Source organism: Siphateles boraxobius, unplaced genomic scaffold, assembly GCF_051911475.1.
Source record: "Siphateles boraxobius isolate OS27281-9 unplaced genomic scaffold, OSU_SipBor_1 2, whole genome shotgun sequence".
In the NCBI taxonomy this organism is placed as follows: Eukaryota; Metazoa; Chordata; class Actinopteri; order Cypriniformes; family Leuciscidae; genus Siphateles; species Siphateles boraxobius.
In genome coordinates this window covers 5,411,804-5,438,265 of record NW_027508810.1, presented here as the reverse complement: position 1 = coordinate 5,438,265, position 26,462 = coordinate 5,411,804, and the positions used below count along the sequence as shown (strand labels likewise).

At 40.4% G+C, this 26,462-nt stretch overlaps 1 protein-coding gene across 1 annotated transcript in view; it reads left to right on the top strand.

Annotated features, from left to right (window-relative positions):
• Positions 1 to 9,192: 9,192 nt before the first annotated feature.
• The window catches only part of fam199x (family with sequence similarity 199, X-linked), a 60,358-nt gene continuing 43,088 nt past the window's right edge, over positions 9,193 to 26,462 (top strand). The window contains exons 1-2 of the mRNA XM_077235714.1: positions 9,193 to 9,499; positions 16,044 to 16,217. Coding sequence (XP_077091829.1) covers positions 16,051 to 16,217 — 167 coding nt within the window. The 5' untranslated portion in view covers positions 9,193 to 9,499; positions 16,044 to 16,050. The remainder of the gene's footprint in view (positions 9,500 to 16,043; positions 16,218 to 26,462) is intronic.

The window sequence follows — 26,462 nt, the reverse complement described above, 5'->3', positions numbered from 1 at the left end:
AATGTATAACAAAACTAAACCAAAATGGAAATATCATTCAAGACACAAATAAACTAACAGAGGAAGTATGTCAATTCAATAGCAAATTATATTAAGAAAAACTTTCAGAGTGACGATTGTGATGCCTTTATGAAAAGTGTAAAGAAAAAATGTAACAAAGCTGACAGATGAAGATAAATTCTTACTAGAAAGAAATGTAACCTTAACAGAAATTGAAACAGCTTTAAAACAAATGAAAAACGGTAAATCACCGGGCATTGATGGTTTATCCATAGAATTTAAGACTTTTTGGTCAGATATTAAAAATGTATTATTTAGTGCGTATCTCGATTGCATAAAAAATGGTCAGTTATCCCCAACAATGAAAACTGGTCTGACTAACAAACTAACCTTGTTGCCCAAACCCAATAATACGGTGGCCGAGAGAGCTCAACGTGCTGCAACCTAAAGAAGACACATGCAAATAGAAAAAAACGCATGCAAATAGAAAAAACGCATGCAAATAGAAAAAAACACCCGCAAATTAAGAAAACATCTTCATCAGTTACACAACACATGTGCTCCAAATACTCACAACTAGTGGTCGACCCATATGGGTTTTTTGATGGCCGATGCCGATATCTTAGAGAGCAGGGTGGCCGATGGCCGATATAAAGCCGATATTTATATATCAAACATATATATATATATATATATATATATATATATACACACACACACACATATAATATATACATACATATATATATATATATACACATATTGATTTATATTCATATAAATCAATACTTAATAAATTAGATAAATTTAATAAATATTTAAAAATATTTAAAATAAACATGCTTAGGCCCTATACTTTAGGTGTCAACTTCTTGAATCTGCAATCCTATTAGAGTATTTTTCACAAATAAAGTAATTGTTTAAAAATATATGAATAAAAAGGAAGTAAACACTGTAACAGGGCACTCAGTAACCTGGTAATTTCATGCGCACTGATAATCATATTTTTTTTACTTTGACTTTTGACAAGGTAACGCTAATTTTACATACAGCACACAGTGAAAACGACATGAATATGACACAGTGGGCAACTGGATATAGCACAGCATATTTTAAAATGAAGGATTTAAAGTTTTTCGATCGCGTCTCCTGTGAAGCTGATCTTCTGTTCGCATTTACTCACTTCGCACGGACCGTCACTCGCAGGAACACGTTTATGCAGGTTACAAATGCACACTTCACAAGATATCACAGCTGGATTCGATTAAATCTGCAAAGTTTATGAAATTAAATGTTTATTAGATATTTAGGGATTTGTTTAAATGATATAGATGCGCATTTGCTGAATTTTTGACGGTAAATGAGAAAGTATTTTAGCCTGATTGTTTGGCTTTTCGGTTACAAATAATATAAAAGCAAACGCATTAATTTTTCACATATCATTTACTTTCTTTGATTAACATTTCTGTAGCCACCGGTTCTGTCTGACAAACTATTAGATATGACTGACAGAGAGACGGTGAATGTGAGTGAGCGCTGTGTGATCCGATTCAGGCGCTGCCGTTCTCTTCTCAGGTGTGGTGTTCTCAACGCCACCCGTCAAAATAAAAGTCTTCAGCGCCGTCAAAATAAAAGTCCCGCTTCCAACACATCGGCCAATCAGAAAAACTTATCCGCCGATGCCGATATTTTAAAAAAGCCAAATATCTTTTGTGATGTATCTCGTGGCGATATATCGGTCGACCACTACTCACAACACAACCAAATACAGAAACGCGCTGCAAAAGCTCACAACACAACCAAATACAGAAACGCGCTCCAAGTAACACAGACCACAACGGAAATGTTTCCGGGGAACCAAATAAGTGACGGACCCGGCCGGGACTTGCTTATTGCTCGTGAGCATCCCTATGCCCTACTCCCTTCGAAGGGCAGACGGCAGAGCTCTTCAAGTAGGACTTTGAAGTGAGCTTGGCACTAGTGTGCCATTTATGTAGCCGTTTGGTACGCACTTGATGAAGGGAGCAATGAAAGACAACGTAATTTCCAATGTAAATATTTTCACCTGGGATATTCCCATGACAACGCAGCACGTTGTCCATCAGCTGAATAGCTGTTCTGACGACAGAAATATAATGCTGTTAACATAACGTTTGCAAATAAATTCATTTTTTTTATTTTTACTTCACAAAAAAACTGTTAAAATATGCATTTTATATCTAGATTACCTAACATTTCTTATGAAACGTTTCTTTATGAAAATTTAAACATAACATGAAACAATTTGTATAGTGTAACTTAGGGGCGTCACTAGGATTTTCATTTTAGGGGGGCTAAGCCCCCAATGAGGGTATGATTTTTTTTTTTAATTCTAAAAAAGGGTAACACTTTAGTTAAGGATCTAATGTTCACTATTAACCAGTTTCATTACCATGCAAAGGCAGGGTTTTATAATCACTGTGGTCCCAAATGTGAGGTAGGGCAGACAGGGGGCTCGGGTTTCCCCAAGAAAATTTTGATATTTTGATTTCTCTTATCTACATATTTTAAGATGTTTTAAAGGCCAAAACATTTGGATAACAGCTTTAAAACCATGTCAGAGGGCAGCTGATTATTTTTCTCTCCTCATCAGCATCACAATCTTTTTCTCTTTGTTTTTTTCTTGCCCTATATCTTCCCTTCCTAAAGCTGAGCTTTGACTGATATAGGCTTTTCATTTTTGTCTATCAGTGAAGAAAGTAAACATAGGGTAACTGATAGGTTGATTTTGCCTATGAATCATTTTCTCAGACGTGTTTATTCACTGAAAGCTACTAAAGCTAGGTAAAGTTTATTAAATGCATTCACAATATGTAGGCCACACATTCATTATTGATCTTATGCCTAATACAGGGCCGTAGACAGGGCTTTATAATCAAAGAGGTCCTAAATTTGAGGTTGGTAGGGGGTTCAATTTTTTTTTTCTCTGATGTGCATTTTAAGACGTTTTTAAGACCAAAAAAAGGATAAGAAATAACTTTAAAACCATGTCAGTGGGCAGTAGATTATTTGTCAATACCTGCTCCCTCCTCATCTCCATCACTCTTTCTTTTTTTCTCAGTCTCTTCATCTTTCTCTTCCCTTCCTAAACCTGAGCTTTTTTAATTTACTAAAGGCTACAATTTGTATTATATTCTCAATATGTACACATTCATTATTAATCTTGTGTCTAACATGATGAAAACGGCTTTGTTAATGTTCCTTGTCCTGACAGTAAACTAATTATTACATTACATAAGTCACGTTACATAGGCCTGTTTTCAGTTCAAAATGGCGAAATTAGACAAACCTATATTAGTTTGCCTGATTAATTTTTGTCATTCGTTTAACATTTATGACCTAAAAAAAGTCAAATATGAAATGTTAAGTTTAGCTACTTACATCTTATCTCACACTTGACCGTACGAGTCGAGTCGCACTGTTAAAATTCGCGCTCAGCAGCGTCTGTGAACTCAAAGCCCGCCTACTTTGATTTGATTGGTAATCTCAAATATTCTGACATTGACGAGCAGTGACAGACCAATGAGGCGCAGATGAACACACACACATGCTGCGTCCAAACCGCATACTTCCCTACTATTTAGTATGGGAAAAGAGTAGGCGAGCGAAAAAGTATGTATTAATCCAAAAGAGTAGGCGAGAATTACCTGGGTGACGTACCAATTATCGCGAGATTTGGACCTAAGTGCGTTCGAAAGTGCCTACTTTCCTACTATATAGTAGGCGAAAACAGTACGTGAAGGAAGCAGTACGTTCGAAACATCAGTATTCATAAAAGAGTAGGGGAGAAGTTCCCGGATGGCTTACTGCTTCCGGCCCGATTTTTGAGTGCTCAACCGATGGATACTCTTCTATCCCAGGAGGCCACGCGAGAGCATACGTCATTATCAAACATCACGGAGATCAGCGACGCCGGGGGTTTTCAAATGTGAGTAAACACGGTTCCTTATGTGTTAAACTACAATAGAGTAGACGTTTTAACTGTTGAAGATGTAAAGTAGTTAGACACTATAGTATAGTTGTGATTTTGCTGTAAAAACATGTTTTGTATAGCTAGCTAACAGGGGAGCTCTAAGCACACGTAACGTCTCTAAAATGGATTTACATAACCATATACATCTTAAACACGCTTATTTAAAATGTCTATTTACATCTGAAAGGAAAATATTGTAAGTATTGACATATTGCAGATGAGCACATCACAACATGAAAAAGACATCTGAGTGATGTATGTGTGGCATTATCATAGGATAGGATCACGTTAATTCACTGTTGTCAACACTGTTGACATTAGACTAATGTGCTGTAAATAAGGTAAATAAACCAATCTATAAAGTAACTAAACATGTTTTTATTCAGACTGGTGTGAGCACTGAGGATGAGGAGCCCAGAGCTGAATCCTGGAAACGGTGCCATGGATGAGACTGTCATAAGATCTCTCCATCTGCCCTTATCGCCTCAGATTGTGAAGCGCAGCGCAGCAACAAGCTCCGGCACGAAGGCACGGTCACCTCTGGTGAATTCATCAGAATAAAGCCGCAGAATGGGAACCGCCGTGTTGAGATGGCAGTAGGATGTGGGCTTCATCGCCCAAATACATGCTTGTAGTTTGAATAAAGATTTGTTTCATGTGCATGCATTTGTTTATTGTGTGATGGTTACTTTTATTTGTTCTTTTACTCATTTATTCATGTTTCTTATTGTTGTCAGTATATAAAATATAATTATTTAATGTATGCATTTATTCATTGCTTGACTGACAATTGAGATGTTCACGTGTATTCATGCATAACTCATATGACAAAACAAATTACATTTTGCTTGTTTTATTAAATTATATCATTTTTAGTATATAAAAAAAGTAATATAATTAAGTACTGGTCAGCATTTAATATTATTTTGTTTAAGTTTTGGGGTGGGCTAACAATGCAATTCATTCTGAGGTAATATTAATTTTTTATGAGCGATACTTGCATTTTTCGAGTATAAAGTCAACAGTTTCTCCAAAGGAGATCTTCGAGCAGCGGCCCGTCTCCTTGTGCACTGCAGACAGTAAACGCAGAGGAAAACTGTTCTTGTGCTGTCGAGTTACTGATGTTATGAAGTGTAAGTGCACCTGTCGCTCATATAATTTAAACTTATAAACTTATTACATAAAGATCATGGAAAGATACTAGTTGTATCTAACAATGAACAATCATAATGACAAAACAGAAAACATAAAGATCATTGGTTTGTGTACATCATAATATGATATTTATACACATATATACAAAAAGAACAATAACAAGGCTAAATATCTTTAAATATAAATAGTTCTTCATAATACATTAAAAAGTAGTTTTGTTGTTATTGTCTGAGGGATGAAACGAGAGGTAAATTCATCAAGAAAAGAGGAAAACTTGAAGGAGAAACTTTTTGGGTATAAAATAAAGAAATTAACAACATATTCAAGAGATGACGATTTTGGGGTTTCTTAAAAAATCGTTATAAGGAACTGTGGGTCACATTAGAAGGGTTTAAAATATAACAACTTAAATCAACCCTAAATGTATTCACAAAATAAATTGGCAGCTGTTTCTTCAACAATACCACAAAATGAGCAAGTTTCATCAATATCAAGATATTTACAGATAGATGAATTAAACGTGTCGTTCATCTTTTAAGTTGTTGCGCTTGTGATAACGTGTCGTAGGTCACATGATAACGTCAACATGGCGGATGATGTCCGGATCGCATTCATACTCAACGAGATTTGGCTATAAAGTACCTACTCTTTTAGCGCTCGTTAAGTAAGTACTCATTGAAATTAAGTACCTACTCATTGAGTATGCGGTTTGGAACGCAGCCACACACACACACCCTGTCCTCTGTGTCTGACGTGCTCTCTGCTCGGCGCCTCTGCGGACTGAAGATGAAGAACGCGCTGAATCTGATAACAAGACTGAAGCGAACACGAATTTGTGTAGCCTACATTAATCACATTTTTAGGGGGGCTAGGCAGAAGTCTGAAGCCCCCATAAAAAGGGCCTAACGACAACCCCTGGTGTAACTGATGTATAGATTAATATCTTGCCTTCATGTTCTTCTTTATCTTTTTTATTTATTTATTTTAGTTTTCAGCTCATTGCTCTTTTCTCATTTGTATTCTGATGACATTGAACATTTTGTTAATACATTTTGTATATTGTATACAAGTTGTATGTCATAAAAAATGTAATCTGTGTTTTGCGAAAAAAAAGTTAAAAGAAATAAAATAAAGCAGAATTTTGAACTGTAAGCAAAGAGTATAAAGTATAGGCGAACTATAAAAAAAATATAATATTATAATGTTATTTATATATACAATATTATTTTAATATTATAGTTTATTTATATAAAAAAAATATAGGCTTTTCACTTCTTGTCAATAAACGTTCTTTGCTGTCAGCACGTCTATGAGAACGTCCCAGCCGGTTTCGTCACTTATTTGGTTGCCCGGAAACATTTCCATTGTGGTCTGTGTTACTTGCAGCGCGTTTCTGTATTTGGTTGTGTTGGGAACTTTTGCAGCACGTTTCTGTATTTGCTTGTGTTGTGAGCTTTTGCAGCACGTTTCTGTATTTGCTTGTGTTGTGAGCTTTTGCAGCGCGTTTCTGTATTTGGTTGTGTTGTTAGATATTTGGAGCACGTGTGTTGTGAAACTGATGAAGATGTTTTTTTTAATTTGGTGGTGTTTTTTTCAATTTGCATGCATCTTCTTTAGGTTGCAGCACGTTGAGCGTTCTCGGCCACCATACAATAAAGACTTATTAATATTAGATCATTGGAAACCTATAACTCTACTTTGCACTGATTATTAATTACTAGCTTTGGTATATGCTAACAGAGTAAAAAATGTCTTGAACTAGTTAATAGATGAATTTCAGTCAGCTTTTATTAAAGGTAGACATATTCATAATAATGTGAGACTAATTATGGACATGTTAGATTACCAGAGCCTTATTAACACAGAAAGCCTAATATTGTTTATTGATTTTTTCAAGGCATTTGATTCTACATGACTTTCTACTGGAACCGCTCCAACTTTTTGGGTTTGGTAATAACTTTTGTATGGTAATCAGAATGTTTTATAACCAAAAACCCTGTATACAGTTATTTCACTTCAATCAGACATCACTCCAAGAATCAATATCTCTTGTGGAATAAGACAAGGGTGCCCAATTTCACCAAAATTATTCATTCTCTGTACGCAGCTTTTGGCCTATTTTGTAGTAAATAATAATGACCTTGAAGGGAAAAAAGTTTGTGACACCGAATTGAAAATGAGCCAATTTGCTGAAGATACAGTGATATTTCTTAAGGACAAATCAATTCTTCAGAAGGCTTTAAATTTCTGTTTTTTCCAGGGCATCAGGCCTTTGCCTCAATCTAAAAAAATGTGAAATATTACCTTTATATAACTGCATTGAGAGAGACTTGGAGATGATTCAGTTAAGAATGATGTTGAATACTTGGGCATCCATCTATCTAAAAACTTGGCAATAAGAGAATCCAAAAATATCACAGATAAATTTGAAGAAATAAAAAGAAACTTTAATCATTGGTTAACAAGAGACTTAACTATTTTAGGTTAACTATTCTAAATTAATTTACCCAAGCTGTTGTCTCTATATTAGTTCACAAAGCAAATACTATAATTTACCAATTAATTTGGCGTAATAAAACGCACTACATCAAAAAATCACAACTTGTAAAGGACTATAATAAAGGGGGGTTAAAAACTATTGATTTTGAATCTATGGTTGGTGTTTTTAGAGTTAACTGGGTAAAAGCCTTTTTAGATAAACCGGATTCTCCATGGTATCATATTTATGATAAAAAAATATTTTTGATAAAGTGGGAGGCTTAGAGTTCCTTTTAAAGTGCGATTTCGAGGTATCCAAATTGCCAGTAAAACTGTCTGAATATCATAAACAAGTTCTTCATTACTTGAAGATGGTATTTACTCATAATTTTACACCACATGGCTCTACCTTGTGGAATAACAGTGTAATAAAAATAAGTAGAAAAACACTTTTTTTCAGAAATTGTTTTGAAAAGGGAATCATATATAATCATATATATCATAATCATATAATATATCTGTGATCTTTTCATCACAGATATATTAGATGAACAAGGTAATTTTCTTAGGTTTTCGGATTTTAAAACAAAATTTAATATACAAAGTTTAATTAGGGATTATAACAAGGTATGTAAAGCAATACCAATAGCCCTATTAAATATAATACAAAACTATTTACATTATTCCAAAAGTCAAATAAATTTGCCTATACTGCAACTAAACCATATTCCCCTAAATAGCAAAAAATGTAACAATACTTGTATTAGTAAAATATTCAAATGTAGACTACTTCATGACTTTGACCAAAATATAAAAATAAGATATTATGATGAAAAAATAACAAATAAATGTATCAGGTTCATGAAATGGCCTATACCTCCTAAAATTAAAGAAATGCAATTCAAAATTATAAATGGATATTATCCAGCAGCAGAAATGCTAAAAAAAGATTTGGTTTTGAAGTGGAGCAATATGTGTTCTGTTCCCAGGAAGATGAAACTATTGAACATTTGTTTTTCTCTTGTCCAGTGATAAAAAGTTTCTGGCAAGATGTCATGCATTATCTGGAATTAAAAATGGAGAGAATTATACAATTAAAGGTGGAGCAAATTCTTTTTTGGTAATGAAAACCTTCCGAAGGAACTTCTTAGAATTTACAATATCACAACAATTATGGGTAAACACCATATTTATAAATGTGAATGGCAAAATAAAAATCCATCCCTAATGGTGTTTAAAATTGAACTGAGGGAATACTTTGCTTCTTTGAAACTTTGGAAAGTCTTCAGTGATAACAACATTTACTCTCTATGTGAAGATGTCTAAAAATATTTGTCATTATAATTTGTAAAGCTTCCATGGAACTTTATTTTAAGAATATATGAAGACTGAGGACAATTTATATACGTGAAGAACTTTTACATGCCTTATGGACTGTAGTGCCTTTGCTTAATTTATTTTATTTTATATTTATTTGTATTTAATCTCTTATTGGAATTTGTTTTATTTAACTGTGTTTATGTTCTGCACATGAGTCTCCCAACGAGAGATTTTGTAAATTGTACTTTGTAAATAAGTATGTTCAATACATTTTTTTTTTTAAAAGTACGCAATGGTTATAAATGATAATCCAGGCTTGACGGCATCACCCATGAAAGAAAAACGGTTCGTTAAACAGCACAGTAGGCGGCGACAATGCTTCTAAAGAGTGGTTAGCCATTCACCAAGAAGAAGACGTACATTAACATCAAAGGAAAACAATGACGTCAATTGAGTGACGTATCAAGCGGATGAGGATTGAGATCTGATGGTCGTTCTGGTCAAATTAAACGCTTAAAACAGATAATACAGCAGGTATGTGTCAAATATAAATATTTAATCAATGTTTATTTTATTCCGAGTGCAGTTATCAGGCAGGTTAGATAGTGAAATGTTTTCGGTTATGAGTTTACGGAGGTGGAAGGATAATCGCTAATATTATGAGATCCTTGTTAAGTTAACGTTACTAATATAATGAAGAAATCAATTAAATGTTGTTACTTATTCCCACTAAATGTACGACATAAGTTATTTATTCTTAAAATGTGATTTAATATAGGCCTAACTGATGATTATAGCTGCTGTGTAGCATGGTAGCTGGCCTGCTACGTTAACTTACTTGCATCACAATATCATTTAATTCAGACAGGAGAGCATTTAATACACTGTTATATTCGCTAACGTTATATTTTACAGACTTAAAGTATGGCTGTTTATGACCATTTATCATCATATACATGTTTCAATGGCATGGACTTTGTGTTCTAAAATTTCCACTCGCTACCTTATCCTTTTCTCTTGAAAATTATTCAAAATAATTAATTTTTCATTATTTATTATGTTTTGTTGTTGTTTCTAAATGAATTCATTAGTATAGTAACATTTTATTGCTGAATTTCATTTCTGATTACCTGTAGTGCAGGGTTGGTTATAGGATTTCATTCTCAGTGGGGCTTTTGGCTTCAATCTGTAGCAAAGAGACCATTGCCTAAGTGGTGCATCTTTAAATCGACACCACTATATTACTATAAAGTCAGTCAAAAGTAGTACATTTGTACTAAATCAGTAAAAACATTTTTTTCCAATTATACAATACCAGTCTTTCTGCAGTACAGTTCAAATCGGTACACGTGTAGGCTACTGTTTTACTAACAGAACATTGTCATCATATTATTATTAACAAGTCATTAACAAGTATCACTATTAACTAGCGAAAAATATTGACTCAAGGCACTGTTCGATTTTTATTTTATTTAGATTAGCTATTTATTTGCCCTGTCAAATCATTCACTGGCCTTGCTTAAATAAATGAAGTCATTGCTTTTGTTGTTCCCTTTCGAGAGGTCTCTCCTATTGCGTAAGTAGCTTACGCTATGGGAAAACTCCTTTTCTCGAGAATATTGAAGTCTTTATGTAAAACGCATTGCAGCTGCACAGCAGACAGCAATGAGCGAAGGAGCTCGGTCATTGGCTGTGCTGCGGCAACTTGCTCGAACCAATGACGGGGCGACTCTGAATGCGCGACCAATGAGCGTGCCTCGCGCCCGCGCGCGTCAGAGCCCGCCAAGATGGGCGTGGCCAAGAGCTATAAATTGGGCGCCCCGTCATGAGAGTTCTTCAGATTTAATCTCCTTCAGCGAACACCTTCTTCGCTGAATTCTCCGCTCCCTGGACGAGTCTGGCCCCGAACCCGAAGCCTTCAAGGACCTACGCAGCGCGACTGACATAGCCCTGCGAGCCACGAAGGCCACCGCCCAGTCTATTGGCCGCGCGATGGCTAATTTGACTGTTCTCGAGCGCCATTTGTGGCTGACTCTGACGGAGATGAAGGACGCGGATAAGGGCCCGTTTCTCGACGCGCCTATCTCCACCAGCGGGCTGTTTGGACCGGCAGTTAAAGGTTTCGCCGAACGCTTCACTGAGGCCCAGAACTCTTCACAAGCTATGCGCCATTTCCTGCCTAAACGCTCCAGCTCATCGCAGAGCAGACAGAGGCCGCCACAGCCGCAGCGGACTAGAGCAGCCCCCACCGCCTCTCAGCCCGCGCCTCAGACTGACGCTCGACGCCGCTCGCGCTCCCACAACCGCAAGCCGCCTCCTGAGCGACGGGGTCCTCGGCCCAAGATTGTGCTGAACCCTGAGCCTCGAAAGCCTTCCTAGCCACAGGAATGAGAAGAGAGAGTGCGTGTCTCGCAAAAGCCGGACCACTCTCTCTGCAAAATCTCAAACATTACCCAGTCCCCGTACAGGCGGCTGGAAATGTCTATACAGCAGTCAATGGGCCAGTCACAGAGCTCGCTCACCTGCACACAAACGCCGTTTTTACGGCGACACACAGAAAACACAAAAAGAGTCTTTTTCTGCCTGTGTCACTAAGGGTTCACATGTCCACAAAGTGTGCATTCCCAGATACTGTCAAAACAGTGCCAAATTCATTCCCAGCTCAGGCTGCACGCCCCATGAATGTAGATCACGTGCCTACGGTCATGTACGCACCACTACACACAAGCACTGTTCACACAGTTATGAATTCATCCCCAGTAAAAGCGGGAAACATTATAAAAGTGACGCGTGTGCCTACCACTGTCTATGCACCCCCACTTATAAACACTGTCCCTACAGTGTCAAACACAACCCCAGCTCAGGCTGCGAGTCTTACAGACATAGCGCGCGCTGTTGTAATCACACACGTGCCCATTCACTCAGCTGCTCAGCGCACGCCCGCGCCTCTGAGAGCTACGAGCTCAGGCGATTCGCTGGCCGGGTCCCTACGTCACAGCGGCCCGCCCCTAGCCTGTATTCAGCCCATATCTGTACACAATTTTGCAAAAAGTATACTATCTCCCAGCCAGAAGATTTCTTTCCTGGGAATAGTTCTAGACTCGATGCAAATGACAGCTCGTCTCTCATCAGAGCGCGCGCTCACCATCCGGCGCCTTGCAACATCATTCAGGGCTGGCGCGCGCGCCCCCGTCAAGCGGTTTCAGAGGATGCTGGGTCTCATGGCCTCAGCATCGGCCGTACTCCAGCTAGGATTGTTGCATATGCGTCCTCTCCAACGCTGGCTCAAGAGCCGCGTCCCTGCTCACGCGTGGCATTCGGGCCACCTTTTAATCAGAGCGAACCACGGCTGTATAAAAGCCCTGACGCACTGGAAAGCCGCCGACTGGTACCAGTCAGGCGTGAGTCTGGGTGTGAACACAAGGAGAAAGATGATCACAACAGATGCCTCCAAAATAGGTTGGGGGGCCCTTTACGAGGGCAGGCCTGTCTCCGGCTTTTGGTCAAACCCGGAGAAGCGCCTACACATAAACTGTCTGGAGATGAAAGCGGTCGCTTTGGCTCTCAGAGCCCTGCTTCCACATCTAAAGAACGAACACGTCCTGGTCCGAACGGACAACATGACGGTAGTGTCGTACATAAATCGCCAGGGTGGACTCAGGTCAAGCTCCATGCATTCAATGGCCAGGAGACTCATCTTATGGTCCCAGCACAACTTGCGCTCGCTGAGAGCAGCGCATGTGCCAGGCGCGCTGAACCAAGGGGCAGACATGCTATCCAGAGACAAGATTCTCCCAGGAGAATGGGCTCTCAACCCGCTGACGATTCAGTGGTTATGGAAAATCTTTGGTGAGGCGGAGGTCAACCTCTTCGCCTCCAAGGAGAATGCACACTGCTCTCTTTTCTTCCCGAAAAGCACGGACGCGCTCGCCCAGAGCTGGCCGAGCCGCCCCTTATATGCTTTTCCCCCGATCGCGATGCTGCCACAGGTCATCAGTCGGGTCAGAGAGGAGAAAAACGCAGTGCTCCTGATAGCCCCACTCTGGAAGAACCAAACATGGTTTCCAGAATTGATGCAAATCCAATCTGCACCACGGCCGATTCCACTGAGGCCAGACCTCCTCAGTCAGGCCAGCGGGATGATATTTCATCCCCGCCCCGATCTGTGGGCCCTTCATGCATGGCCCCTCAACGGGTTCCCAGGAACCTCACGAGTGGAGCGCTAAAAACCATCGTTGAGGCGCGGGCGCCCTCCACAAGACGCTTATATGCCCAGAAATGGAAAGTGTTCAGTGACTGGTGTAACGCCGAGGGCCGTGGAGTGGGCAATCTGCACGCGCTTCGGCAAGTGCTGCCTGCTTGGAATTCGGACCTAATGACTGCAAGGTCGTCCTTAGGCCAAAACATGGGTATATTCCTAAAGTGCTCACCACTCCCTTCAGAGCACAGGTTATCTCCCTAAATGCGCTATCGTCTCCAGCAGACGAACACGACGCTAACCTACTCTGCCCTGTTAGGGCTCTCAGAGTGTATTTGGAGCGTTCTGCCCTATTCAGACAGACAGAACAACTGTTTGTATGCTTTGGCGGCCATACGAAGGGTTCCGCCGTTTCAAAGCAGAGAATCTCTCACTGGATAGTTGAGGCTATAGCTCTGGCTTATGACGCCAAGGGACTTCAATGCCCCTGGGGAGTCAAAGCACACTCCACCAGGAGTGTGGCTTCTTCCTGGGCGGGGTCGAGCGGGATACCGATCGAGGATATTTGTGCGGCGGCAGGCTGGGCCTCACCGTCCACATTTATCAGGTTTTACAACCTACAGGTCCCGACATTGCATTCCAATGTACTATCAGCATGATGCTAGTAGAACTATGAGTTTGTATCTAGATTATGTATGTGCTTGTGTCACACTGAGCGCCTTCTAGCCGCTCTTTACTTTTTTCCAACATATAAAGCTCGCCTCTGCCGGCTAGTTGGATGATAACTTTGCTTTTTAGCTCAGGCACCTGCCTCTGGCTATCATAAGGCGAAGTTCAGCACGCACGGCGTTTTGCATGGTGTTCCCATAGCGTAAGCTACTTACGCAATGGGAGAGACCTCTCGAAAGGGAACGACTCGGTTACTAATGTAACCTCGGTTCCCTGAGAGGAGGGAACGAGTATTGCGTAAGCTGCCGTGCTTGTGCTTGGTTAGTTCGCTTCAGTCGTTTTAACCTAAAGAACTCTCATGACGGGGCGCCCAATATATAGCTCTTGGCAACGCCCATCTTGGCGCGCTCATTGGGCGCGCTCATTGGTCGCGCTCATTGGTCGCGCTCATTGGTCGCGCTCATTGGTCGCGCATTCAGAGTCGCCCCGTCATTGGTTCGAGCAAGTTGCTGCAGCACAGCCAATGACCGAGTTCCTTCGCTCATTGCTGTCTGCTGAGCAGCTGCAATGCGTTTTACATAAAGACTTCAATATTCTCGAGAAAAGGAGTTTTCCCATAGCGTAAGCTACTTACGCAATACTCGTTCCCTCCTCTCAGGGAACCGAGGTTACGTTAGTAACCGAGTCGTTTTCTACCTATGTAGTAACCCTATGATACCAACATTTTAGATGGCAGTGAAATTACACTATTCTCGATTCCAATTTATGATCACAGCAAAAACTAGGCTAATACTAGCCTAACTAAAATAGTTCAAACATTAAAGACAAGTAAACATTCAACTATAAAATAAGGAATAAACTAATTTCAAGCAATAGCACAAATAAATACAAGATAACAAAGATACAAATTAAACTCTTTACAGTAGGCTTTTGTGAAAACTGTTTTACTGTATGAAGTAAACATACAAAGATACTATTAAAGCTACATAAGTTATTTAGTTAAGAGCAGTGAGTGATTATCTCTTTTTCTTTTGTTGTTTGGTTAACATTATTGAAACATAAGGTATATGATTCGGCTGTCGTTGAACACCTAATGATGTCACCTTATATTGACACGCATCTGATATTTTCTTAACTCTTTAGGTTCACTTAAGAGTAAGACTGTGTTTACGTGGATGCTTGTCAAAACGGGCATTTTGACACAATAGGCCTTTATCTCACTTAGCTACGTGTTCGAAAAGCGGAAGCTTCAAATAGCGTAATCAATGGCTGTGCCCATAGCACAGGATTGTTGTGATTAATGTACTTTCTTCCAAAGACACCAACCACAGTTTACAATCATTAAGTGAGTACTGTGAAACCAAGAAAAAGGGTGTCTTAATATTCAGAGAATTTCCAACACATATTTTGTGATTTAAAGGGGTCCTATAATGCTTTTTCAACTTTAGTTAGTCTGTAATGTTGATGTTTGAATATAAAAAAAATATCTAAAAAAGGTTACAGAGTTTTTTTTCCTGGATCTTGTGAAGTCATAATGTTACTCATTTATATAATAACCGCCCATAGAATAAAAAAAGGGGGCTAGGCCTAGTTGAGCTGCGCTAGAGAAGATGAAGAAAGAAATTTACAAAAATTATGCCATCCTTAATTATCAACACCAGAGCTGAATTCACTGTTATGAAGGGGCGTGAAATTTCCCGAACATGCACTAAACGTTGCCGATCACAACACACTGGGCCAGCTAACCAATTACAGCATATTTTGTATTTCGGAAGGAGAGGCTTAATCGAAAACGACGCGTTCTATCAGACTGGGGAGAGAGGAGCTGTAATAATGTAAAATATGTGAAAAATAATGCGTTTTTTGAACAATCAAGCATGAAAACATATTCTTGTACACCCCAGAAACAAAATCAAGACTTTGTAAAAGTCTTGAAATAATGTTATAATTAAATATAATAAAGATAATAAATTGTAGTAGTAAAATTAGGGTGTTGTCATGTCGCCGGAAATAGTCATCAACTGTTCTAATGTGTAGTTACGGTTAAGTTTGTATATGTCTGACAGTTCAATAAGCTTTAAAGCTTAACTAACAAAATGGCAGATAGCAACAAGGCTTCTCAGCGCAGCAATTTTATTGAATATTTAGGCTGTCGGTCTTTAATCTGTTGTAAGGTCAATTCTGATGCCAGTATCTGCTCTTGTGATATAGCTTTCTGATGTCTGAGCATGTCTATGAGAAGTTCCTTGCTCCAGAAGAGCCGTTTCCACTGCTTTCACAGGGAGGAAACTTCAGTGAAAATGCCACACTGGATATTAGCGACTTTGGGTGTCAATTGTCATCATGTCACCGAACAGACCCTTTACACCGCTTTCACAGCAGCAGGTAAGTGACTGGTGATTAGGCAGGAGTTTATTAGTAATGTTCAAGGGGAATGCTAATAGTAATATAAAGAGATAGTTCACCCAAAAGTGAAAATTCTGTCATTAACTTTTGTTCATTCAAGATTCTTTTGATGAAATCTGAGAGCTTTCTGTACTCTCCATTGACAGCAATGCAATGCACTTTGAAGCTTCAGAAAGAATTCAAAATTCCACACCCTCTCCAAAAGAGTTCATTTGCAAAAACAGATAGCTCCGTTCTTGTTCATTTTCATAAATCATGTTTTTTTTTATGGTACATTCCAAGTAATATCAATCAAACTGCAGCTGGTTTGTTTTGATTAAGTAATAATAACTAAAGAAATACAGGTAACTTACCAAATTAAAGTTAATTGAAAGTGTGTGTTTTATATATTAAAAGTTGTAATTTTTTTTTTTTTTTTTAGCAAAAGCAGATAACTAAATTTCATGTTTCAGTCAGTTAATCCAAACAAAGTAATTGCTATGATACATAATAAAACACTCGGTTAATCTTTGTAACGTTAATCTCCTCAGCTGACATAGACGCCTGACAAACTTTGTTGTTGTGATAACACGCAATACAGGGATCTTTTCCCTCACCACTAACGTGCTGCTTTAGCAAGTTCCTTGAAAAAATCTTGAGCTTTTATTTTCCTTTTACGCCCCGAAGAAGATTTCATGGGTTCATTAAGTTTGTTGAAATTATCCATCCTCGATCACTTTAAGTCAGCTTTGCGAAACTCCTCTTAGCTAGCGAGTCTTTTCAAAGTGATTACCTGTCTTGTCACCTGTCCTGAATACTGCTCGCTCATTCGCTAAAATTGACTTATCGGGTTGTGTTCACAAACAACAAGGGTGGTTGTCAGTTTTTGCTGTAAAACATGAACTCGCGATGCCTTGACAGTGGACAATACCAGCTTTTGTGACAAAACATGTTTAGGGTTCAGTCAATCTTGTCAGTCTTTTTTTCAGCTGAGAAACGTTACGCGAGGATGTGGAGTGTCAAAATCAAGGTACCATATATAGATATTTTATTTGTGGCATCGATGCATCGTATTGTTAGACATTGGATCGACGCATCGATCCATATTGATGTATTGTTACACCCCTAACTGTTTTTGTTAATGAACATACATTTACATCTGCATAACTCAAGCCACTGTCAAATGTGCATTTCTAAGAGAGAAAACATGCAATATTATTTATGATGTATTTGCAGCCTGAACTCCAAACTGTGCTCTGTCTTTTGTATGGGCAAATACCTGTGTAGTAACGCTAGTTACGTATAATTCATTACATTTTTAATTAATTCATTGCATTTATATAGCGCTTTTCTCTGCACTGAAATCGCTTTACATAGAAGGGGGAATCTCCATAACCACCACCAATGTGCAGCATCCACCTGGATGATGCAACGGCAGCCATATTGCGCCAGAACGCCCACCACACACCAGCTTACTGGTGGAGAGGAGACAGAGGGTGCTTCTCAATATCCCTCCTCGTCTCCTCTCTCCTCCGTCCTCCATCCTATGACCCGGAAACCGATCGAGCTCAGCCATCTTGAAGGACATCTCAATTCTCTAATTGCACCGCGAGGAGTCGAGGAACGAGGAGTGAGGAGGCTTCCAGAGGAGACATGAACGAGGATACACAGGTGTATCCTATGCGGAAGTATTTTATCGACTAAACGTGACGCACGTATCAATTCTCCTCTCCCTTCACATCGATCGCAATCGTTTTAATTTATACTTTACCTTTGCAGTTGATATAATCCACACATCTCACATATTTCAACAGGGTATCTTGCTTCATTGTTATTTATTATGAATTTCTTAAATAACCAAACTTCAACAACATAAGGGCAGATCCTTTGAGCGCTGCTGATGACGCTGTGAAGTGACGCTCGATTGGTCAAGTATTCCAATGTATAAAAAAGCTATCATTCCAGTCCTCCGTCCTCGTTTTCTTTCCTTGCAGCCTTCCCTCGCATCCTACAGGGGGTGGAGCTGAGACGCGAGGAAAGGAACCGAGGAAAGGAAACGAGGATGCACAAATAAGAAATGAGAAGCACCCAGATGAAGCCAATTAGTATATATATGGGGATGATTAGGAGGCCATGATGGACAGAGGCCACTGGGCAAATTGGGCCAGGATGCTGGGGTTACACCCCTACTCTTTCGAAAGACATCCTGGGATATGTGACCACAGAGTGTCAGGACCTCGGTTTAACGTCTCATCTGAAGGACGGTGCTCTTTGACAGTGTAGTGTCCCCGTCACTTTACTGGGGCGTTAGGACCCACACAGACCACAGGGTGAGCGCCCCCTGCTGGCCTCACTAACACAAGAATCAACACAATAACACAAGAACACTTAACTCACTAGAACCAGATTTAACAGAACCACAGTTAGATACGTAACTAGTAACTAGCTCTGTTTCATTCCTCCTGACCGCCAGAGATGGTGCTAGACAGTAGTGGATGATTCATATCAACATATGAGGTGAAAGCCACCCACCTGCAAACATCCGGGTTGCTCCAGAAGGACTGCAGAGCCCACATCATGGGAAGCAGCCATGTTAACCTTGTAGAACCGTGCGAAGGTACATGGAGAAGACCAGGTAGCAGCTTCGCAGACATCTGCCAAGGAAACTCCTTATAAAGTGCCCCAAGACGAAGAGACGGCCCTAGTGGAGTGACAAGTAACACCCACTGGTAAGGGTTTATGAGATTTGTTATACGCCAACTTTATCACCTCGACAATCCAGCGTGATGGTCTCTGTTTGGATAAAGGTGCACTTTTGCTTACCTCACCGTAACAGACAAATAACTGATCCGTCTGTCTGAAAGAAGTGGTAGACTTAACATAGCACTTTAAAGCTCATACTGGACACCGAAGATGAGGCCTCCCCCTCTCTGTATCTGAGTGAGTGAAAGGCGGTTAGTGTTTATTGCTGCTGGTTTACAATCCATTAATTGTGAACCGTACCCAATGACGAAAACCAGAGCTCAAGGCGAGTTGGATCTGGGTGCCAAACACAGCTGGGCATCTGAGAAAGGAGGTCCCGTCTAGTGGTCGACCGATATTGTTTTTATACTTTATATTTATTTGAATCAAAATGTAATAAATTAGAAATAAATTAGAAAAAAATCTTTAAAATAAACATGCTTATACTTTAGATGGCAACTTCTTGAATCTGCAATCCTATTACAGTATTTTTCACAAATAAAGTAATTGTTTAAAAATATATTAATATATGAATAAAAAGTAAACTCTTTTACAGGGCACCCAGTAATCTGGTAATTTCATGCGCACTGGTAATCATATTTTTTCAAATAAATACTTTTTTTGACTTTGACTTTTGACAAGGTAACGCTAATTTTACATACAGCACACAGTGAAAACGATATGAATATGACTAAGTGGGCAACTGGATATAGCATATTTTAAAATGAAGGATTTAAAGTTTTTTGTTCACGTCTCCTGTGAAGCTGATATTCTGTTTGCATTCACTCACTTCGCACGAATTGAACGTCACTTGCAGTAACACATTTATGCAGGCTATAAATGCACACAAGATATCACAGCTGGATTCGATTAAATCTGCAAGGTTTTTGAAATTAAATGTTTATTAGATATTCAGAGATTTATTTAAATGATGTGGATGCACATTTGCTGAATATTGATGGTAAATGAGAAAGTATTTTAGCCTGATTGTTTGCCTTTTCTGTTACAAATAATATAAAAGCAAACGCTTTACTTTTTCGCATACCATTTACTTTCTTTGTTTACCAGTTCTGTCTAACAAAGTATTAGATATGACTGACAGAGATCGTAAACTAATGAAGATGGAGAATGTGAGAGAGCGCTGTGTGATCAGGTGCTGCCATTCTCTTCTCAGGCGCTGGTGTTCTCAGCGCTGCCCGTCAAAATACACGTCCGTAGTACAGTCAAAATAAAAGTTCCGCTTCCAACACATCGGCTAATCATAAAAACTTATCGGCCAATGCTAATATTTTAAAAATTCCAAAGTCCCGTCTAATGGGAAGCTGCCATGGGTTCTACTTGACTCAGAAGGAGAGGAAACCTTGCTGGCCATCACGATGAAAGTAAAAGCACCGTCTGCTTGTATAGCATTATTATTCTATACTGAGATATTCGGTGTAATGTTTCCCAGAGAAGTGGAAGAGAAAGTAACACATACAACAGGGAACTCAGCCACTCATGGGCAGCAGATCAGACAGAGCATCCGCCACTTGATTGTCCGATCCTGGTAGATGAACTGCCCTTGACAAAGCCAGCTGGCCCTGAGACCATTTAAGTATCTTGCGAGTTAGCTGTATAGAAGCAAGAAACCTGTTGCCGCCCTGATGGTTCAAATGAAAGATCGGAGACATGTTGACCGGACAAGCACTTGATGACCCATCAAATTTGATAAGAAGCATTGTAGAGCTAAGTACACTGCCTTCATTACCATGTCACCAATTCCCCTCTGGTTCCACGTTGCCCCCCCCATCCTGTCAGTGAAGCATCGGTCGTGATCACTTCTTGATGGGAGGACATCACTCCTAGTGGCACTCCAGATTTCCAGGGTTTCAGTGCATGGACAGAAACGAAATGCTAGAGAAACGACAATCATGCAATGACAAAATCTGAAGAGGCCTGAGAAATCAGAATCTTAGAAACTTCCTGTGGTGGGGAGCAATGGGAACATGGAAGTAAGCATCCTTCAAATCCACTCTCACGAACCAGTCTCCTTTCATCACAGATTTAAGAAAGTCGACTTTGCGTAACATCCAGAAAGGAAGAGACTTTAAGAACACATTTAGGCATCTCAGGTCCAGAACTGGTCGAAAACCGCCATTTTTCTTTGGAAAAAGGAAGGACATGGAGTAAAACTCGTCCCTCTTACTGAGGGGAGGAACTTCAATGGATCCTTTCAGCAACATTGAATGAATTTCTAAGGAAAGGGCCATTGAACTGGTTACATTTTTCACAACAGTCAGAAGGATTCCTTGACTGGGGTGGCCGGCGTCGGAACTGCAGAATGTATCCCCTGCTCAAAGTCACCAGAACTCAGGGGTCATACACTGTGAATTTTTCCAGTAATCTAGATGTTGCATGGTGAAACGCCCAACCGACTGCCCCAGAGCTTAGGGTTTTTGACTTCTGCCTTTAGGACCTGTGGGGTGGTGGGCTGACGTGGCCCTCCGATGGTTACAGTGAAAAGGATGGCGTCCCTATGTCGCTGTGGTGCTTGAAGCTGAGAATCGTTGTGTTGACACACTCATTGCTCTGAGCCTGGGCAGCGTTAGTAAGCCGGAGCCAATGGCATCCTTACAAGTAGTGCCCAAGGATTAGTTGTTAGATGTCATGTAGCTTCTGACAACTTCATTCTCTTTTCCAATACCACAGAAACATTGGGGCCAAAAAAATTGCAAGAGTGCTGGCTGTCTTTGAGCTCCTTCTAGGCACATTGGGACCTGTTAGTGCACTGGAAAATTCCGTCACAAAGTCCTTACATGGTGGCCTTTCAAACATTACACATTACTATCAGCAGCTTGTCTGAAGAACACTTTGGTTTGAACGGTCTGGACAGGCGATTTGTCAAGACCAAAACGAGCCACCGCCATCTGCAGAACAGATAAAACATAATCTGGAGAAGATAAGTCTGCGTCTGATGAATGCACTGCTCGAACCACCTGCAGCAGATAGGCTGGAGAAAACATCATGTGGGAGGGTTGGTTGCATGGCAGGTTCCACCAATTCTGCATTAAGAAAATTTAGTCATGGAGAGAGCATTTAAATCTATAGCATGTGGGGGTTTGAAATCACTCTCATCCACGTGTGTGTGTGTGTGTGTGTGTGTATATTTGTGGCTAACACTGGGGGTTGTAGAGACTGAAGAAGACATTTCATCTCCGCCATATCTGAAGAGGGAGTTGCCACAGTCTTCGATAGCAAACATAGCAAAGTTTCTGTCTGTGGTAAAGATTTCTTCTTGCTCGGCGGAGTGCCAGCAGCTGCCGACGTGCAATGCATTTGATAGCGCCGTGGTTGTTTTGCAAGACTAACAGACGAGTTGGTGTCTAACTCAGCAAGGCGAAGCTGGCTCTCTGACAACGGTAGCATACTACAATGCAAACACTGATCAGTCAGAGCCTCCTTCAGGTGTTGAATCCCTAAACATGATGGGCATCGATCGTGTCCGTCGTCGGGAAGAAGCGTATTCGGACACAATTTGCAACTTGAAACCGAGATTAGAGAGGTATGATCCATGACTGTCAACAAAACGTCCTCGGTTCGCACCATAGGCACACAAAACTGTGAAAACACCCACTCAGAAAGATCAGGCGTCGATTAAAATCTTCAGATAGAACTAAAAGATTTGTAACGTGAAACACTCACACGTGGAAATCAAATCTGGCTTCGGATAGAACCCCGTGGCATAAAATAACTTACATGACAGCAAATATATGATGAAGTCTAAGATATAATATATAATATATACATCGCAAAATGTTTTCACTGCAAAGGCCATGCAAGTATACATTTAATGAGGTGCTCTGAAAATGATAAGCTGATGGTTCTTTTCATAGTTAAATGGATCTTTCCATAGTTCCATTTCCTGCGTCCGGCTACATTCTGTCATTTACCATTTTACCCAAGTATGTGTGATTGTATGTTGTGTGTTTAGATATAGTTAGGGCCCGAGCACGAAGGCCCTATTGTTTTCCTAAGGATTCTTCTTCTTCTTCTTCTTCCTTCTTCCTTCTTCTTCTTCCTTCTTCTTCTTCCCTTCTTCTTCTTCTTCTTCTTCTTCTTCTTCTTCTTCTTCTTCTTCTTCTTCTTCTTCTTCTTCTTCTTCTTCTTCTTCTTCTTCTTCTTCAGGGCCCAAGCCTTGAAAAGGTGAAGGCCCTATTGTTTTCCTAAGGATTATTCTTCTTCTTTTTATTATTAGGGCCCAAGCCCTGAAAGGGCGCAGAGCCCTATAATTTTCCTACGGATTATTATTTCTTTTAATTTTTTTTCTCTTTTATTTTTCTTACGACTATTCGGGCACTTTTGGGGCCCTTAACGTGCCCGAAAACTCTTGAAACTTTGCACGCGGGTCAGAACCCGCGGCCATCAGGGTCGGGCTGAAGATGGTACCTGGACGTGGCAGGGGGGCTAGACAGCGCCCCCTGGAACGGGGTCTGAAAACTTGGTCCATAAATCAAACACGCTTGCATGTAAGAATATGAAACTCGGTACACATATAGATCTCATCGGTTCATACAGTGGGGGAAATAAGTATTTGACCCCTTGCTGATTTTGCAGGTTTGCCCACTTACAAAGAATGCAACGATCTATAATTTTAATCATATGTACATTCTAACAGTGAAAGACAGAATCCCAAAGAAAATTCCAGAAAATCACATCATACGAATTTATAAAAATTGATAACCATCTGATGAGGAAAAACAAGTATATGACCCCCTACCAAACAGCAAGTATTCTGGCTCCTACAAGCCAGTTAGTCTTTCTTTAAGACACAGCCCCAATCCCAACCAATTATCTACATAAAATACACCTGCCTCACCTCGTTACCTGTATAAAAGACACCTGTCAACACCCAAACAACCAGCATCCAACATCACCAACATGGGCAAGACCAAAGAGCTTTCTACTGACATCAGGGACAAGATTGTTGATCTGCATAAGGCTGGGATGGGCTACAAGAGAATCGGAAAGCAACTTGGAGAGAAAAGATCAACTGTCTGTGCAGTTATCAGGAAATGGAAGAAGCACCACACCACCGCCAACCTCCCTCGGTCTGGGCCTCCACACAAGATCTCGCCTCTCGGGGTGTCCCTGATCATGCGAACGGTGAGGAATCATCCCAAAACCACAAGGGGGGAACTGATGAATCAACTGAAGGCAGCTGGGACCACAGTTACAAAAGAAACGGTTGGTAACACACTACGCTGTCATGGATTGAAATCCTTCAGCGCATGCAAGGTCCCCCTGCTCAAGAAGAAACATGTACAGGCCCGCATGAAGTTCGCCATTCACCACCTGGACGACTCCGAAGAGGCCTGGAAGAAGGTGATGTGGTCAGATGAGACCAAAATAGAACTTTTTGGCCTCAACTCAACTCGTCGTGTTTGGAGGGCTAAGAACACCGAGTACAACCCAAAGAACACCATCCCCACCGTCAAGCATGGTGGTGGCAACATCATGCTTTGGGGGTGCTTTTCAGCCAAGGGGACGGGACAACTCCATCATATTGAAGGGAGGATGGACGGAGCCATGTATCGTGGAATTCTGGACCAACATCTCCTTCCCTCAGTGAGAGAGCTGAAGATGGGTCGAGGATGGGTGTTTCAGCACGACAACGACCCTAAGCACACCGCCAAAGCAACAAAAGAGTGGCTGAAGAAGAAGCACATCAAGGTTCTGGAGTGGCCTAGCCAGTCTCCAGACCTGAATCCAGTTGAAAATCTTTGGAGGGAGCTTAAAATTCGAGTTGCCAGGCGACAACCTCGGAACCTGAAAGATTTGGAGGCTGTCTGCAGGGAGGAGTGGGCCAACATCCCTGCCGAAATGTGCACAAACTTTGTCACCAACTATAAAAAGCGTTTGACATCTGTGCTGGCCAATAAGGCTTTTCTACAAAATATTAACATGCTGTTTGTCCAGGGGGTCAAATACTTGTTTTTCCTCATCAGATGGTTATCAATTTTTATAAATTCATATGATGTGATTTTCTGGAATTTTCTTTGGGATTCTGTCTTTCACTGTTAGAATGTACATATGATTAAAATTATAGATCGTTGCATTCTTTGTAAGTGGGGAAACCTGCAAAATCAGCAAGGGGTCAAATACTTATTTCCCCCACTGTATATACTTCATACTCTTATTTTTTACCCCAGCCCAACAGGAAGTCGTCTATTTAGGGTTGTTTGTAAAACGCATGCAATGGAATTTAAAGTACTTCTCCTAGAGAAATGGCACAAAACTCGGTCAGCATGAAGTCAATACATTGAGGATGAAAAATTGCCAGGGGATTTTTGATATCTCGAACGGTTTGGCCGTGGCGAGGAAACGAAATTATGGCGAGAAACGTGAAACAGGAAGTGTGTTATAACTACATTAACTGATACATTAACTGATACAATTAATACATTAACTGATCTTGATGAAACTTCAGTAGTGTGTTCGGTGTAAGAGGTCGATCACATGGATGTGACTTGTGAGTCAAAGTAATAGCGCCACCAACTGGCAGCAGGAAGTGTGTCACTTTCAAAATGCTTTGAAATCACCCTCTTATTTTTACCCGATTTGCTTCAAACTTCATCTGTATAATGTAAACATACGCCAGATTTAGACCTGTGAAAGGATTATTTGATATCTAAGATAATGTTGCCTTGGCAACGCATCAAACTTTAATATTCTTGTTTGATGCTTTTGAGACTCTTAGCATGCTTGAAATTGCATGAAACTCGATAGACACATCACATTTATTAGCCAGTAGACATGTGTAAAGTTTCAGAAACGGGTGTGGTGAGGGGCTCAGTAGCGCCACCTTTAGTCAGAAATGGGGTATTAGTTTTACCTACAGTAACAAAAATCGGTATGTATATTGTTCTCCTCGAGCCGAGCTACTTTCTAATTTACATTCATTAGCTCCGAACAACACAAAGTCAGATATTTTGGTTTGAATGTGATTTTCAGGAGAATTTTCTATCCTCCCCCTCCCTCTGTCTCTGTGTGTGGGGTTTGGGGAATTTGATTATTATTTTAATGGTGTTCAAGGTGTCAGGGGCGTTTGGGGCCCTTAATGTGCTTGCAAACTCTTGAAACTTTGCACACAGGGTAGAGCCCACGGCCATCAGGGCCGAGCTGAAGCTGGTACCTGGGCGTGGCAGGGGGGCTCAACAGCGCCCCCTTGAATGGGGTCCCGAAAACTTGGTCCATAGATCAAACTCGCTTGCATGAATTAAAATGAAACTCAGTACACATATAGATCTCATCGGGCCGAACAACTTTCCCTCGGTCAAGTTTTACGCCAGCCCAACAGGAAGTCGGCTATTATGGGTTGTTTGGAGAACGCTTGCTCTGGAATTTGAAGTACTTCTCCTAGAGATTGCATCCGTGTACTGCCAAACTCGGTCACCTTGAGGTCAACACATTGAGGATGCTAAATTGCGGACGGATTTTTGATATCTCGAACGGTTTGGCCGTGGC